Source organism: Camellia sinensis, chromosome 2 (genome assembly GCF_055761805.1).
Source record: "Camellia sinensis isolate YWXY chromosome 2, ASM5576180v1, whole genome shotgun sequence".
NCBI lineage: Eukaryota > Viridiplantae > Streptophyta > Magnoliopsida > Ericales > Theaceae > Camellia > Camellia sinensis.
The window spans coordinates 80,264,366-80,283,754 of NC_138962.1; the positions used below are offsets into that span (position 1 = coordinate 80,264,366).

At 35.3% G+C, this 19,389-nt stretch overlaps 1 protein-coding gene across 1 annotated transcript; it reads right to left on the bottom strand.

Annotated features, from left to right (window-relative positions):
• Positions 1 to 67: 67 nt before the first annotated feature.
• LOC114315492 (E3 ubiquitin-protein ligase RFI2) lies at positions 68 to 16,466 on the bottom strand. The gene is made up of 6 exons (XM_028262106.2): positions 16,007 to 16,466; positions 6,410 to 6,579; positions 4,197 to 4,255; positions 2,312 to 2,337; positions 1,463 to 1,847; positions 68 to 797 (listed from the first exon to the last, which is right to left on the bottom strand). The coding sequence occupies exons 1-6, from the start codon at positions 16,146 to 16,148 to the stop codon at positions 323 to 325; spliced, it is 1,257 nt and encodes a 418-aa protein (XP_028117907.2). The 5' UTR covers positions 16,149 to 16,466; the 3' UTR covers positions 68 to 322.
• Between the last annotated feature and the right edge of the window lie 2,923 nt (positions 16,467 to 19,389).

The following is a 19,389-nucleotide window of genomic DNA, read 5'->3' on the forward strand; positions in this document are numbered from 1 at the left end:
GGTACCTAGGTCACTTGTATGAGACAAGGAAAGCCCAATTGCTATAATAAGCCTTGAAATTCTGCCATTGAACATGCAATGCAATGTTATTTATATATATATATATATATATATATATCATCCCCAGGGCACAGAAACAAGAGGAAGCCAGTCCAGCACACAGGCGCATGGCTACCAAAAATTGATATTTTCAGGGCCACACCACAGTATTGAGTTCGTCATTGACGCCAAGCATTATATATCCTTTCTCAAACATACATAACTTTTTGATTTCAGTCATAGTGTTCATTGTTTTCTTCACCAAAGCAGAATATTAAGTCATCTATGACCGATTTTGTGGTGGCATTCTCTCAGATGCATACCTCTGGCGAAAGCTGGTGGATCTGATGGCAGTATCTGACCCACCACCCGCCTGATGAAATGGGCCCCAACCCAGATCTCTGTCGCCTTGGCTCAACGGGAATGAATTCATGTGCTCTCTTTCCCACACATGGAAGCGATTTGACATTGGATGATTTTCTGCTTCTGGGAAATTTCGACCAGACGAAGCTGGCGGGAAGAAGTAGAAGCCACCAGTCTGATCAGATGATGAGGCCACTGGTCCAACTTGAGTCACGCCCCTATGACTGCTAGATCTCCGCGTGCCAGACATGATGGGCGTGCGTACGGGTGGTGAATTGCTGGGTTGCTGAAAGTATGCCTGGAGAGCCTGGACGCGATCACGGGCCCGAGCCACACTGCCAGGGTAAGGAGGTATCATTGAAGACGCTATTGAGCTCCCAGCTCTAGCAGCAGAACTACAAAAAAGCAATACCGGTAAGTACTACTAGAGTCGAGAAATGAAGGCCAATAAATTATAATGATGATGAAGATCAAATACAACACATACTATATACAAACTTCAAAAATGGGAGAAAAAAACCCACACGCAAGTGGGTAGATTCGAATTACTAGCCTCCTAGTGAGGGGGTTCTGACCAACGGGCTACCCCATTGGTCCAGTTGGGTTAGTGTTCAAATGCCCATTTTCTCTCAAGAACTTGCTCCTTCATGGAATTCAAACCTTGCTTTCGAGTTCCAACCAGCTACTGATTACTTTTTTGGAAAATTACATTTAACGGGAACAATTCAAAATAATTGCACTTCCATGGAGGTGCAAGTCAGTTTGTGCCCAGTACAAGTGAAAGCTGTTGTGGCATGTGTGATAGCTCTCACTTGCACACTTACACCTCCATGAAAGTGAAATCATTTTGAGTTGGTTGTTCTCACTAAAACACAATTCTCTCTTAATTTTTAATGTCACAAAATAGTTCCTTTGCTTTTTAATCATTTAAACTAGCTTCTAATTGAAAACGTTAAACACACACCAAACAAAACATGCTATCTTCCATTTGACATTTTAAAACCAACCAAATACTAAAAACACACAAAAATACACAACAATTGACTTATCAGGTGCTTACCCGTGGCCCACAAGGAATGGATGCATAAAAGATCCTGATCTTGGTATATCAGAATTCGGTCTAGCTGCCCTCTGAGTCACAGATGGAATTAAAGACTGATCACCACCAACATGGCTGCTTGATGTAGGGAAGGGAGAGGAATGGTGCTGCCAACTGTGATAATGAACATCCACGGCAGGAAAAGGATAAGAAGCGGGCATCTCACTAGGAACTGACAGCCCATTCCAGTGATTATTGAAGCTAGAACCATCTGAAACACTCCCACCAGAATTTGACAATGAGGGGTGAATTGGTCCAAGGTAAGCAATATATGGGCAAGGATGAGTAGAAGATGATACAGCTGTATGCTCGGCAAAGATAGGATGCTGTCCAATAAGATCGTGATCTACATAAAACCAAAAGCTATTACCATAACATCAGGTCAAAAAGCCTCCGTCAGATGAAACTTAAAGAGAGTTTTTCGAATGAAACAGGTGGAAAGTGAGAGAACAAAAAAAAAAAAACCCTTCTTCAGTTTGTTTAGTATGAAAGTGATGGAAAAGCTACAAGAAAGTTAACTTTCTTGTACAACCCATATTAGCTTTGTAATAAAGTTTTTAATTGCTGAAAAAAGACGTAGAATAACACAAGAAAATTCAAATTTGTCCATGCAAGGGGTACCTGTAATTAAAATATCAAATTTCTCTTTTTCTTTGCAAAATTTGCATCCTAAGCAAATACTTGCAAGAAAATATATTTTCCTTTTCATTTCTTTTCTTTCGCTTCACTTTCTATCATTTTCACTGTCCATTTTTTCTTTCTAATCAATGGAGCCAAATAGAAAACTAGGTAGAAAGAGAAAAATCTTACATGCAGTTGATGAAAATTCCCCTTCACTGCAAAAATGGAAAACATAACACATCAGTGGAGGTTCTATTTGAACAAAGCAAGAAAAAATGCAACTAAAACCAAAATACCCCGATGACATATAGCAAAAGGCTGTATTATACACCAACAGATAAAAAATAATAGTATAGACATATGAACAGCAATATCAGTAAAATTAAGGGTAAATTACACTGGCACTTCCTGTAAGTTGGCCCATATTACAGGTCAATCCCCTTAAGAAAACACACCGCCCTCCCTTTTGAATTTGAGTGACAGGTTCCCAATTCAGGAAGTCAACACTGAGTTGATCAGATAGAAACTACTGATGTACAAGCACTAATTATTTCAAGTCAAAGATTATGTATCAAAATTGACGTCTAATTAGTTGATTTAACTAATTATTATTTCCTCAAGTTCAATGAATAGAAAATTGTAGATCAATCTTGTGTGTCCTCATCAACAGTGAAGGACAAAGGGAAACATGTGAACATTGGGTGTCCGGCAGAAAAAAAAAAAGAAAAGGCAAATACGGAGGACATGGATGAGCATTTGTCTGATGCATGACAGCCCCATGTACACGCACCTAAGTGAATTTGGATGGCTAGAAAATCTCGTCAGTTGACCCTTCCTTGCCATCATGATACCTTCAAAGTAAACTTGGTTGTTTGGACATGCATTGACCCTTTCTTAGGTTGACCAATGAAGAGCCCTAACTCTTTTTTTCCCACCTTAAAGCAACAATTTCTTTTGTTTATTTTGACCCCTCATAAATAATTTGAAATTATACTTAAAGACCCCATTGTATCTAAGAAGTGTCCACTAAAGTAACACGTGACCAATGTGTCTCCTGGTATAAAAAAAATAAGGACACAGATGAGCATATGTCCCACACATGTCAAACATGCATATGCGCTCCTATGAGACCCGGACCTAGCCTAATGTTGTGTTACATGGACTCTTTTACTCCCTCAACGTACCCATGTCCACCGAATATGACTAGGGTAAAGGTGTGGAATATGTTTGAAACATGTATCTAATTTACTTGGATCCTCTAATTTAAAATGATGTTTGAAGAAGAAGACACTCACATTTGCTAAATTCTATATATTCTCACACAAATGAGAGGATAAATTCTATATATTTGAAATACATTTCCATATAATTTGAAATACAGTTCTATTTAATTTTATCAGAAAGTATTTATACAATATGCAATGTGTGTGTGTGTGTGTGTGTGTTTGTGTTTAAGACGTGTCTAACGTGTTATCCTAAGATTTAGGTTCAGAAAGATCTGACGTTTAAACACACCCCTGCACTAGATACTCGTACCTGAATCCATGTAACATAGACCTGATGAGATCAGAAATCTAAAGTATACATTGTCTTCAATGAACCCCCAAGTCCAGAGACCACATGAGTCAGAGAGTTCGAGAGGGGGCGAAGAAAAAAGAAAAAAAGGAAAAGAAAGGGTAATAATAGAAAAGGGAATGACCGCGTCAATCATGTCACATGAATATTAAGTGAGATTAATTTTCAAATATATGTTTCAAAGAAAGAACCCATAAATCCAAGGGCAGAGGCTACAAGGAAAATTTGCTTGAAAAATAGAACATAACAATGGCAGCCAGAAATTCATTATTAAAGGAAGTCATACAAAAATCTCACTTAATATAATGTTTAAGCAGAAAATATATACTGCATCAACTAAATAATTCAGCATGAGAAGAAGACAAATTCAACAAACATGGACACAGACAAACATTTCATATGGAGAAAACCAAAATACAACCAGCATCACAGAATTTTGGCATCAAATTGTGGGGAAAAAACCTCGTTATATAAATAAAATGTGGAAAATCATACTTACTCGACAGATAAGGGAAGTCTTGTTAATCCACTGAATGGACACCAGTGAACTCCGAAAGACTGCAAAAACCATTTAAAAATCAGGTAAAACGGACCATGGTCAATAAAAATACAATTAAACTACATTCTTGCACATACTAACATGAAGAGAGAAAGAGAGGGAGGGAGAGCAAAAATAAATAAATAATAATAATTGCCAAGAATATGTAGTTCCTTTCAAACATGCATCATCCAATTTGTGCAAAAACCTTTCTTCTTCTTTTTTTCTTTTTTTTTTTGTGCAAAAATCATTTAAAAACCTGGTAAAACAAACCATGGTCAATAAAATACAATTAAACTATATTCTTACACATAATTATATGGAGAGAGAGGGAGAGAGAGAGCGCAACAACAACAACAACAAAAAAAAAAGAATAATAATTGCCCAAAATATGTAGTTCCTTTCAAACATGCACCATCCAATTTGGATAGAAGTGCTTTTGAAAGGAGTAGAAAAAGGAGATATGGTTTCAACTCCACCAGATCTGATCCCACCCCTTCTCCACTTCTGTATCTCTACCAGTTTGTTGCCTCCGGCCGCCGGATCCGCTGCCACCACTGCCTAGGCATTTTGGGTTTGAGGGTTTTTGTGTTTTCTGTCTTTGTTTTTGAGTGATTATAGCTTACCCTCTGTGTGGATGTAGCCTATGTATTTATCCCAGACTTATTCTATTGTCGAACTCTTCTAATCGACTTCTACTTTGCAGTACGAATTTTGTGTCTTGATATATACATAGCTTCTCCTTGGTGCTTCATTTGAGGTTTATTCCTTTGTTTCTTGAACTAGGTTTATTACTTAGTTTGGTGTAAGCTTTTTGTTGGATTGATCTCCTTATAAGTGCTGTTTGGCTTGCCTTCAATGGAAATTACTATTGATAAAAACAAGACCAGTGACAAATAATTCAATCTTCCAGTCTCAATTAAGAGATGACATATAACTATTGTAGTCTTGTAGATGCACCAAATAGATACTAAAGTACTATTTAAAACAAACTATGAAGCACTAGATAGAAAATAAAAATATACGAAAATATATTTTATTGCCGTGTCCCCGCCATGTCCGTGCCTGCATTAGTGTCCCGTGTCCACATCCATATCCATGCCCGTGCTTCTTAGAAAACAGCAAGGTACATAACTTCAAGAGGTAAATCTTAACTAGCCAAGAGTAAAATGGCATAGCAGTTTACATTAGGTTTAATTACAGTAACATATTCTTGAGCAGCCTTAAACTCAGCTCAACTCGACTCCTTTAGAAACCTGAAAACATGCAACTTCCCTCTGTAGCTATAAAAATAAATTAAAAGCTTTAGTCTGAGAACAAGAAGCACAGACACTTCCAAGCAAGTGGCGTGTCTGTCACACAATGACACTCATCAGCACTTCACAACACATGTTGGACACTCGTCCAAATGTGCCCTATTTACAGATCCTGGTAACTAATTATTGACAACTTGACTTCCATTGTGTTGTATCCTGCATTTTTTTTAAATTGCTACATCAGCATGTCTGTGTCATATACGTGTCCCTGCTACTCGTGAGAAAGTGGTTTGTATGAATGCTAAAACAAATGGCATCTTCTTAACCTACAGATCTAGGTAACACAATATTATAAATGAATGAAAACATAACATATGAGAGAAATACTATAATGGGGTACATACCCACTTGAAGAATGCTTTAGGATCAAATAGGTTCAGAAACAGTCATCCAAATAATGTAATGTAACTTCTTATCATATAAGTGTTAGTTAAGATTAATACTATGAGAAATAAAAAGGTAAAACACTTCCACTTCCATAGCTTGCTTAAATGGGACAAGGGTGAAGCCAAATGAGGAACCCAATAGCCAGAGTTGAGGAGTCTTGCATTTCGCGAATAAAATAATAGCAGCTCAAGAACATAAAGTTCTAATAACAAATTAAACATAGCACACAATTGGGTGCATGGCATTTCAACTATTATAATTTTCCCAATCACTTTTTTTTTGGATAAGTCTTGGTCCAACAGTTTTGAATGAATCCCCAAAATACCAGTTAACTGCACCATTCATATCAGGTAGACAATCAGAATACCAATCCACACAAAAGGAAAAAATAACACAGAAGTAGTTTTACACATGACTAGCTAAAATTTCAGAATCTGCATAAACTGAAAGTCAATAATATCCTGTTATTACCATCTCAGAGTAGCTTAGATCATAAAGATCCTCATCATGGGCCCAGTCATCCATGCTAAATTCGGGAAATGGTCGGCAAGCACTCGCAAAAAGCCATTGGCCTTTCTCAATTTTCCGACAGTTGGGGCATTGCATTTCTCCTTTTATATTGAATGCAGAACCAATGCAATCTGAAAGCAATTGTGACAAGGACATGAAAAACATAAAACAGAGCAGAACAGGAGTTGAGACATCTTGTTAGCAATTATTCATCAAGAAATGGGAACATGAAAAGAAAATTGTTCATGCACAAACAAATCAGCCTGTCAATTTCACAAAACATAAAGAATCACATCAATACTTAAAACTTTGCAGTGCTGCAAGGGTGGGTATTTGTTGTTGCATAATTTCGGAATGAGATGTCAGTTAAACAGCTAGTAATTAAGTTCAATGCACACATCCGATGCAATAGCTGTGCAAACAACCTTTCGTTCAAAGTCATAATGTGATCACACGGCTACAGCAGTGTTCAGAAATACTGTAATGAAAGGAACATTCAACGGCTTTTCATGAGAATTGTTCCACGTAGCTAGAAATTATCGATTAGAACCAGTTGGCATTGTTGTTCAGAAATACCACAAGTAAGATTTTGAGTTGAAAATTATAACAAACACAAGGACAACTCATGCAATTCAAAGTTATCATTTCTGGACGAGATAAATGTTCTTAAATATATATATATATATATATATATGTACATACTTATTCATAAGTAAAGATTTCATATTTAAAAAAGTGAGACCAGAATTACTTCAGTACCAAATATGTTTGTCATTCAAAAGCTACTTGTTAGACAAACTTTATTTATAGTATGCATCATATAATAGAATAGATTCTTATCCACCTCTAGCCACCCCCACCGCCGGCCCTTACCTCTGGCAAGTCACCAAACATGTTTTTCTCTTCTTTTTTTTCAATTTGTTTTTAAAACATTTGCGTGCACCAAACAAGTTTCTGTTTTTTTGGTTTTTTTATTTATATATATATATTTTTTGTAAACACAAACAAAAACAAAAGGCAACAAAAGAACAAAAACTTGTTTCCTATTTTATACATTACCAAATACCACCTTAGTAGTTAGCCTACATTTAACTACATTCCTTGCTTATTTATTTTCGCATAAAGAAAAATGAGGGAGGGAAATTTTTTTACTAATGGCTAAAATTAAAATTGGAAAGAAAATGTATATCATAACCTAAATTTCCTAATTTAAAAAAAAAGAAAAAAGAAAACCTAAATTTCTTAAAAATAAACGTTTTTGGTAATTTTGGTTGACGTTCAAATTGATCCAAGACCTTGACCAAATCAAAACATAGCAATTAACAACCTTCAATATTGGAGATTCATTAACCCCAATGATAAAAAAAAAAAATTAAATAAATAAAAATAATTTATTGTGCAAGAATGCACAACATTGTAAGACATATCTCTAGAATTCCCATTTTAGTGTAAATTTAATAGACTTCTAATCTTTCTTTCACGAGAAGCTTAATTGAAAAATAAGTCCTTAAGTGTCAATCCCCTTTAGTTGAAAAGCTAATTGCAGTCTATTTGGTTTAGCTTCTAAAAACTGTTTTTAAATTTTTTGCTTTTCATATTTTTTTTGTCTTTAGTGAGCTTCTTTTTCATATTTTAGTCAACTGTTTTTCTACTTTTCAAATGCATTTAATCAATATGCACCTAAAAAGTAAAATATTTACGACGAATCTTTTTAAAAAAGATTCACTAAAGACCAAAAAAAATATGAAACGGTCTCAGTTTTCAATTTTTTGTTTTTTGTTTTATTCGTCTTTAGTGATCTTTTTCAAGTTTCTTAACAAATATTTTACTTTTAGGTGCATCCAGACTTTTAAAAGGCTCTCCTAAGGCTCGCCTCAATGCTCGCCTTGCCTCGAGGTTAAGGTAAAACGCATCAAGGCTTTGATTTTTAGACATTACTCCCCAAAGGCTTGCGCATCACATTTTGAGACATGTGCCTTAGGTGCGCTTTGTGTGCTTTTTGCGCATAAGCATGTGAGGAGTACGGACATGCAGTGCAGAGGTTGCCTTGGGTTTTTGTTAAACTTAGTCTGTTAGATTGTTTAAACATAAAAAATAAAAATAAAAAAATAAAAAGAATCCCTTTTTGCAACTATATTCTCCAAAAAAAAATTAAGTAAATGATCAATAAAAAAAAAAACAGATTTAATTGTCAAGTGAGAAGCTCAATCATTAAAATTAAGAATATCAATTTCACTTTTCAGTGATTGAAAACTTCCTTCTATGTAGTAAAATGTTCAACACTTTAGGCAAAAAGTATTTACACCTTTATATTTAATTTTGTTTTTATTTTTTTTACTACTTTAAAATATTTAATTTATTTACTAAATATTAAAATTTGAGATTTGAAATTAGAGATGGCAATTTCAACCCGGCCCAACGGGGACCCGACTCCCCGACTCCGAATTGAACGGTTTTTTCCCGAAAAATACCCCCAACGGACCGGGGATGGTATTTAAAACTAAATCCCCGATGATATTCGGGCCGGGGACGGGGATACATTTTCCAACCCCGGCCCGGCCCCGGCCCCGGCCCCGTCCCCGTCCCCGTCCCCGGCCCCGTCCCCGTTCAGCCCCCCGATCTGTTTATTTATATATAAGTATATATGTGATCATGTTTATTTATATATAAGTATATATGCGTGTGTTGTGTGTTTATATATATATGTGTGTGTGTGTGTGTGTTTGTGTTGACCCAACAACATAACAGTGACCTCCCTCTCTCTCTCTCTCTCACTCTCACTCACACTCACTTTCTCACGAACAACCGTAGCTCTCCCTCATCGCCGGCTCCTTCTCAAGTTCTCGCCAGCAGCTCCCTCACCGCCGGCTTCCTCTCGTTCTCACCGCCAACTCATCTCCCTCACGGTATCTCCGTCTCACTTTCTCTCTCACGGATCTCCTTCTCTCTCTCTCTCTCTCTCACGGATCTCCTTCTCTCTCTCTTGTTTTTGGTTTTGTTCTTCAGATCTGGAAAACGATGGAGATGAAGATGTTGATGAGCTCAGATCTGTTGGAGATGTTGATGTTTGAGCTCAGATTGTTGATGTTGTTGATGAATTGTTTTTTTTTTTTTTTTTGGCCGGGGATTTTCAGGGTCGGGGAAACCCGATCCCCGTTAGGGGGCAGGGATGGGGGCGGTAAGGGGTTTCCCGTCGGGGATCGGGGCCGGAGTCGGGGAAATTTCCACCATCGGGGATCGGGGACGGGGCGGGTGATCCCCGACCCCGCCCCGTTGCCATTCCTATTTGAAATGCTCACGCCTCAATACCCTGAGGCTTACGACTCACCTCATGAGGGGTAAAACGCCTCGAGGTACGCATTCGCCTTTAAAAAGTTGGTATGTGCATACAATTTTTTTTTTTAAAAATTGACTAATAAAATATGAAAAAGTTTACTAAGGACAAAACAACACAAAAAACAAAAAATTCAAAAACTGTATTTTAGTTTGAAAACCAAACAAGGAGTTATCTATATTGTTACATGGACTCTTAAAAATAAATCAAATACCCATGTCGGACACCCAACACTCGGACAAGATCATGAGATATGTGTCCGATCCAATACTTTTCATTGAACACTTCTCACATATTTGTATTTAATACTATCTTACATGTATCATTTGTTGTGCAATTGCTATAAAACACCTTTTTGATGTTACATATAGTAACCATTTTATCTCACATAATAAATAAAAATATAAAAATGACTTTTTTGCCTAGTCCACGTACCTTTAAATTTGAGATTTGACGAGTTCGACCTCTAGATACGCACCTCACCCAACACTCATACCCGAGCCCATGTAACATAGTGTTATTCAAAATAACTTTATTTTATTTTAGTTTTTATGGTTAAAGAGAACTTAATGGCAATTCCAATTCCATGAAGAACCCCTAAAAAAAAAAACAAAGTGCAACAACCAAGAAGCATGAGGACAAGGGGAAGTGAATAGACACCCATCCGTATACAAAGTTGAGCTACTATAACACCAATATACAATTAAGCATTTTGTCGTTGTTTCTTCACATCATTTCCTATACAAAGACAAATTTTTCAAACACCAAGATCTCCATTGCAATAGGATAGTGGCTTTAAAAAGGTTCTTAATGGATTGGAAAGATTGGCTACAGACACATAGACTACAAGGGAAGGAGCAACATTGAACTAAAAGTTACATTTAAAACACACAGGCAAACCCCTCCAGATTACTTGATATCACAAGATTACTTCTTAGTGGGCATTTTTCATTCTTCACCAAGTCTTTAGTAGCCTTCCCAAAGTCAACCTAACAAGTTGCCTTTGAAAAGGCGCTAAAACAGGCCTATAAGTTAGCCTTTATAATAAAAGAAGTATAATTAAACTCTAAAGTTAAAAACGTCATAATAGAACCCAACTTGGTCACAAAAGTGTTCTCATTCTTGCAGCTGAAAAGGAACACATGACACCTCATACACGATGGAAGTTAAAAACAAACATCGCCTTCTCTTTTCAATATTTTTTACCCCACATGTGGCAATTTATAGTTGTTCCCCCATAAAGCTACAGCATCTCAATTACACAGCGCCATCGAGACAAAAAGATATTCTTGAGGCTTGCCAGCAACAATTCATCAAAAGATTACTCTGTTGTGTGTACAAGGTTTATCTATTCTAGTAGTTGCTTCTTGATGTTGCAATGACAGAAGAGCTCTAAAATATTAAAGATCCAAACATTCAGATCTAGGATATGTGGGGGTTGAAAACAACACACAAATATCAATCATTTGATGCAGCTTCAAGAGTCCGGTGGACCAATATTCAGTTTTGCATTGCCTTCTTGACTAAGTACTCCATTTATCATACTACAATGTGGTGATTGAACTCAAATAGCCAGCTAGTTAAACACAACCAAATGGCATCTTTAGTTGTAGACAAGATCAGCTTTGCCCCTATCAAACCACCCACACAACCTTTACAATTACCACTCTGTTTGGAAGCATATGTGTATGTAAATAGAAAATTTTGAAATCTACAATAACTGTGTTTGTTTTGCCTAGGCAGGGTAAGGAAACAAGACTAGGGCATGAACCCCAACTGCCCCCATCCCCCATCCCCTAGACCCACTATATCCCATGTTTGCTTGGCCAAAATGGGTAGGATTCTAGTCCGATCAGACTACCAATCCTTGGGATAACTAATACCACACCCCTCTTGTATAAATAATACCCCATCTTTGTGTATCTCCCTCCCTCTATCCAACGGCCAAAAATAATCCTCCAAATTTTATCCCATTGGAATACAATAATCTCGCAGTATATATAAACCCAACCATTGTCCCATAGGTCGTGTTTGATTAGCAGGATTATTTGTGAGGGGGATTAATAATCTATGAAATTGGTATATGATTAGTTATTTAGCTGGATTAGCGAGATAAATAATCTACTCTTGTTCGCGTTTGTTTTGCAATCAATATGGAATAATATAATCCAAATTATATGTTTGTTTTGCATTATTAGTTGTAGGACTAAAAAATTGACAAATTTTGTTGGATAGAATGTCCATCAGAAACTAGTCTAAATAACAAAAATTGTAACTAAACACTAGAATGTGAGTCTTTGGATTAATAATCTCAATCTATGCTATAATTCGACCAATCAAACAATCCCATAGTGTACAATCCCATGGTGTGGGTCCCTCATATTACTTATCCCCCTAATCCCATTCCAGCAAACAAAAGTGATCTAAATACAAACAAGGCTCACCTTCTTCATGAAATAAATAAAAAGGCAAAATCCACTTTTCCCCTTTTAGGGTAAGCGAATTTCTAAGTTTTAATAAAATCACACCTTAATTATACATATACATACAAAACATTGTATATATACATAAACATGTATATATATAGCAAAACAGGTTTTTAGGAAACAAATTACCGAGAAATTCAATTACAAAGAGGGATTTTCAAGGGTGAAATGTGTATTTGATGGCAATGGTGTTGAGTGGGTTTGCATAGAATGGTAGGGTGGTGGGTGAGGGAAGGGGCTAGCGGTAGGCCTGGGCTAAGTGGGGGAAAGTGGTTGGTGGGAGGTGGTTGTGAAGGTGATAGGGCATGGCGGGGGTGGTGGGTGAAAGGAGAGGATGGTGGCATAGAGAGGAGGAGGAAAGCGGTTGCAAGGTAAGTGGTTGATGGCAATTGTTGGTGGCTGGAGATGGTCTGAGGGTGCGGTGTGACCGCGTACATATACACACATATAAACATAGCTAATTGTAAGAATTTTCTCCCTTATATTCTTAGTGTACTTTAATAGATGAATCTGAATTCAAGAGGTTGGAATCGTGTCCTCCAACCATCACGATCATCTCTATGTCCTTTAATGGTAATGTATGGGTTAGGGTTTTCAGGAAGTGACGAAAGTGAAGGGTATAATTGTCTTTTTGGCTTTGAAGTTCAATTTTTATTTTGATTCATTATGTTCATGTCAAACTCTCCAAATGGGCTCGTATAATAACACACTACCATTTTAGATGGAATTTTTAACAATAAGGAAATAAAGTGCAAAATTACCAAAATTATATGAGGGAGGGGCCTTTGGCTATTTCTAAATGGCATGGGTTAAAGTATTTCGAGGCAAAACCACAAAGGATAAAGTGAATTTTTTCCTTGAAAAAAGTAGTCTATTCAATGTTCTGGAAAGGAAATGTCGAAACCTTTTTCTTTGTAAATATAAGTTAAATGGATTGTTGAATGTTAGATTGCTATTGACACATACAGACATGGGATATGACAAGAAAGAAACATATCGACATTAAATTTAAAAAAAGTAAAGATATGACAACAAATAAATATTATATATATAAATGAAAATAGTAATCATTTCTTCAATTTTTACATCACAAACACATCATATTTTATTCTATCAAAAAGAAAGAAATCATTTCTAAATTGGGGCTTTAAAATTCCTAAAATTATTAATTAAAGTATAAAAAAGGGGTTAATAGGCAAAAATCCACTTTGTTTTTAATTAATCATTGGATCTCAAGCTATTTTCTTCAAATTTGCAATGTGTTTGCGTGTACCAGTATTTGAAGCATGTCCAGTTCTAAAAATGAAGGAAAGAAATAATATGAGAAGGTTGAATGTGTGTCCAATACGTGTCGGGAAGTGATTAACAATTCAATATCAGACACGAACACAACACCTTACAAGTGTCGTGCTTCCCTAGATCAAGACTAAAATTAACTTCAAAAAAAAAAAAAAAAAAGAAGTAGAAGAAGAAGATCAAGCCTAAAATTAAAGCTTTACTTTCTAAATGTGATATATGATTACCCATGAAGCACGAGTACGGGTACGGGTACGGATATGAGTACTAATATTGGTACGATAGGGGTGCGTCAATATGGTAAAATTCAAAAAAAATAGGATACAGGTATGTCTTGGTACGTTTATAAAAAAATATTTATTTTTTATTTGAAGTAATGTAAAAATTGATTAAATGGTTTAATTTGTTAAAATTAAAATCCAACCTACAATTAACATTTAATGTCAAAAGTAAAAGTATCAACCAAAATTAAATGTCATTATATTAAATAACTTACAAACCATAGCTTAATTTTAAAATCATACAAAACAAACAACTAAAAATAAAAAAGAAATATAGTGAAAGGAATTTTATCTCTATCGTAAAAGAAAATATTATTTCGACTGAAGTATGGTACAGTTTGGGTATATACTAGGTATGTATGAGTACACTAAAAATTAAGAAAAAAAAATTTAAATATGCAGAAATACCATACAAAGTACCATACGCCGGTAAGTATCCAGTACGGGTACGGCATATTTTTCGAAGTACTCATGCTTCATAGATGATTACACACAGACTTAACGCATTTGGATGCACCTTCATCGCTCATTCAAATCATCTAGAAAATGTCAATTTAGTGATGTTCAAGGCCTTCAATAGTAATCAACCATTACTGCATTGACGAAATTCTATGAGTTTGTTGAGATTGATGTGGAATATCTTGCTAGCAACTATTATCAGATAATTACAAATCAACTACTGAACATCGGCAAATGAGGCTCTCACTCCCAAATTCAGTTACTGTTTTTAGTGCTGAAAAAGCCAAAAGCCCCAACAACACGCATAGAACCCCTTTTTGATTCTACACTTTTTCACTTCGCTTCAATTACATACTAAAAATAGCTCAACTTCATTGGCTGGTCAAATTTTTTATTACTCGTTTCAAAAAAGAAAAAAAGGAAAAAAAAAAAAACCACACACACATGGCTAATAACTAGCCTCATACTGAGTTTCCCATTTAACAATGCCACTGTGATGCATTTATAAGGGTGGTAATTCAACTATAATGTCATTTTCATTCAGTATACTGTTAGCAAGAGCACAAACATGCTAGGTCATGAAGAAAAAAAGGGAATGACAAATTCAATGTCAACCTAAAATGGATGGAAGTTGTGAAAAAATCAGAGTAATCAATGAAGGAATCAGCAGATTTTAAATGACAAGCTAAACTACAACCTATCACACTAAAGGGTGAGAAAAGAAAAGAAATTATTGTGTATTCTCACTATCATGTTTAGATGAGTGAGAAAGCAAAGCATTTGAGAAAGAGATATGAATGAGATTTCTTTTTCTTCCTTTGTTGTATTTGAAGGGGCAATCTTGGTAGTTGGTATTATAAATATTTTACAACCAATCAACTTGTTTCTCACCAAATCTCACCATTTTTGGTGATAAATGAAATAAGCAAGTATTAGAGTTCTCTTTCTCACAATTTCTCATCCTTTCTCACTCAACTTATAAATCAAACATGAGAAAAGAGTTCTCTTTCTCATCATTTCTCGCCAAATCACACCATCCAAATGGAGTGTAAAAGCTTCTTCACTCAATTTCACGAAAATCAATGCACTCCTTACAACTTCTTACCTTCCAAACCATTACCAAATGAACTCAAAAGTCTGTGCAACTGAATTCAATGTGATCATCCTTCATGTTACTGTTTCACATTACCTTCCACCATTAAAAAAAATACTAATCAATCCAGCAACGCCATATATATATATATATATATATCTTATGCCCAACATTACTTCTCTTCCAACCACATAGTATTCCTAATCCTCAAACCCATCTGATCTAAAACAATATAAATCTTAATCAAACATAAATTTCATTATAGCTGTCAAACAATAAAACAAAAATCATGTATCCCAATAATTCAACTAACTGGTTTAGGCATGACAATATTCAGTGATGTTAGTATCAACCAAATCTGACCACTTTTGATAGAGAAATGAAATATAAGCTTAATAAGAGAGTTGTCTATTTCTCACGATTTCTCACTCAACCAAAACATGAGAAAAAGAGTTGTCTTTCTCATCATTTGTTTATCATTTTCTCACCAAATCACCCCATCCAAACAGAGACATCATCAACTAATAATATTATTCAATCAGATCTCAACCGATTGTATTACAAACCCATAATTCCACATTAAAAAAAGACTCGAAATTTATGACTTACCCAGATGAAATTGATGTCCGCATTGAAGCTTTGCCCAGGATCTATCCCCATTATCGGTGACAGGCTCCAGGCAAATCGAGCACGACACGGACGAGGCTTTGCCATCGCAATCGTCGAGACTATCAGAATCTTCCAAACCCATTACCAGAAATCTCTAACTTATAGATATAAATACATCATACGAATTTCTTCTCAATTTCTCCGATGAAGTTTCGAATATTGAAGAGTTTTTTGTTTTGTTTTTTTTCTTTTTTTTTTTTTGGGGGAAAGAGAGGGTTTTGAATTAGTGGAGAATCGAGACTCAGAATATCAATCTGTACGTCTTAGGAATCGATCGCTGGTGAGCCCAGAGAGAGAGAGAGAGAGATCGTTCTCACGATCGTCGATGGGTTGTTTTGTGGAAAACTGAATACTCTTTTCTTTGTGTTCTTTTTTTATTTCCTCTTGTTTTACGGCCGTCAGATTATGTGGTCCCACATCCATGACATTTAGGCTCCGTTTGGTAAGATGGATTTGGGTTTTTTTTTGGACTATTTTAATTATAAAAAATAAAATAAATTATTTTAGTCACAAAAAATAAAATATTATATTCAATTTATAATCATTACATTCTTTTCTTATAAAAAAAGTTAAAAAGTCAAAAAAATTCTTCCCAAACTAAACTTTTTAACTTAAACTAAAATAATAAAAAAATCAAAAAATTAAAAAATCAAAAACGAAACCTTAATTGCAACTATGTGGTATGATAAACAAAAATACATTACAAAATTATGAAAAAGTTTTGGGAACATACCCTTTATAATAAATAAAAAAATATAATCAAATATTACATTTCATATAACTAAATATTTAAAATAAAATAGTAATTAAAGAAAAAAAGTAACGTTAAGAGTGTATATAATAGAAGGCGTGTATTGTAAAATTCTCTAAAAAGTTATTATTTTAATTATTAAAATTGATAAATTATATCATTGATTTAAAATTTGTTTGGAAAACTTAGACTGATTGTAATTTTTCTAAGGTTTTTGAGTCTTTAGCATAAAAAAAAAAATTAGGATTCCAAAATTTGAAATCCATAATTTACTCAAAAATAGATATGTATAATGAAAATTAAATTGATAAAATGTAACATTCACATATAAAATGAATTTGTGTCATTCATGTAAAATTTTGAATAATTTTTAAATTTTTATGTGTAATCCGTAGCATTACTGACTTAGCAATATTCGCTAATTATTTCTAAAGGACCTCCTTATCCAAGAATTTAGGCTCACAAAAGTGACGTAGTAAGTAAAGAGTTGAATATTAAAGTTTTAATATATAATAAAATTTTAAATCTTTTTGTTTGATTTTTACAAAGCATAGTTATAATATGTAATAATTTTCAAAGGTTTAAGAGCATTTCCAACACTTATTATTTTATTTTTTCCATTAAATTTGAGTAAAGATTTGGGTTAAAAATTTTGTCTGATATCAAGCATTCTAACGCCAAATTTTCATCAAATTACCGGTTGATTGGGAGTGTGACGGCTGGGTCTCTTTCTCTCTTTCTTTTTTTCATTCTCTTTGGTTTCGTCCTCTTTTGTTTCCGTTAGGTTTGAAACATTCGGAAGTTATTTCTAATTAAAGCTCTCGTTCTTGTTTTGTGTGTTGGTGTTGAACTTCACTAGTTCCGGGAGGTGCGGGGTCAGGTCCGAAGTGCCCGGGAGCGAAGCAGAATTTTTCTGAGCTGCTGGGTTAGGGCCGCACGTGCGGGATGGAGGCCGCACGTGCGGATAAGGGCGAGTTGGGAGAGTTGTACACTACCTAAAAGGCAGGTGCGGGCTGAGGTGCGGCTGGACCACCGCACGTGCGGGGGTAAGGGCCGCACGTGCGGGGTTAGGTGCCGCACGTGCGACACTCTGGCAGTCTGAAATCTCTATTTTTTTTACTCATTTGGCCGAAGTTGTATCACATTTTGGGCATGTCTCTTTCACTCTAAACCACATTTTCCTCCTCTTTCTCTCTAGAAACCCTCTCTAAAACACTAAAAGCCTTTGATTCTTGCTATCCATTGGGTGTAGATCATCATCACCTCTCTAATCTTGAAGATCAAAAGCTAGGGTCTCACTTGATGTGGTAGAGGCTGAAGGATCTTCCATCAAAAGCTAGGGTTCCATCTTCTCTTCATTATCAACACCTTGAGGTAGGGATTTCTTGAGTCATATATACAAGTTTTGCCATATTGATGTTGATTTAAAAATGTTCTTGAAGTTTTGTGTTGGCTTTAGATTTTGATTCAAAATGTAGAGAGTTTTGAATGTGGGTTTGTAACTCAATCTTTTTATTATTTCTTAAGGGTTTCCCTCTACTAAACTCATGAAAAATAGTTGATGGAGTCTCTCTTGGAAAATGGGGAAGGTTTGTTTTTAATGAAAACCCTAGAAATTGGGATTTTGGAAAAATGGAAAATGCCCTAGGAATTATTTGTTTTCTTGTGTCAAGGAGATGAATGAGAGCAAGTTTCATCAAATGTTTAGCAAAATGGCAATTTACTTGATGTTTGAGAAATAAGATGTCGTTTTAAAATTGTCACTAACACTTGAACATGTAATGTTGTAAATGGAAATTGTGGTACACCATGGATTATGAGAATTGTAACCATTGGAGATTAATATGTGGAAACATCATTTGTAATCTTGAAGGGACTTGATTATTGAGGCTTGTGAAATGAGAAATTGTAAATATGTGTTTATGACATATGGTGGTTTTGTGAAGGAACATCGAAAGGGATAATTGCGAAGGTGATTGTGGATATTCTTTTTTTGAGACATTTTGAAATAAAGAAATGCTATGAGTTAGTAATTATTTGCATTCCATTTTCAATCGAATTGTTGTCGTCATTGTACATCTTGACATGTATTGGAAAATGTTTACTTTGAATAAAGATTATATTGTAATGAGAACTATGGTATTGTGTATGGGGTAAATACGTGGCAAGTCCGAATAGGGGTGTAGTTGAACTTGATAAGTTGGCCTGAGTGTCCATGGTGAAAGACCAGAAAACCGCGCGGATAGGTGTCAAGCCTTCCGGTTAATACCGGTAAAAATGACAATTTGGTAATACTTGTAGAGTCTGCTTCCAGACACCAGTCTAGGGATTACCAGTATCATATTCACCGCCCCTATTGATTAAAAACTGGAAGTTTTGAAATAAGTTGAGATTGCAAATTTTATTGAAAGATGGTGATCTTTAAAGGAGCATGAAATGGATTTGCTTTAAAAGGCACATGGCATGGTGTAGACACCCCATTTTTGACAGACCTTAAGACTCAGACGTCATCGATTGAGTGCTCGGTGATGATGCATGTTATGCTCGTTCTGAGGTTTCGGAGTTTTGGCTG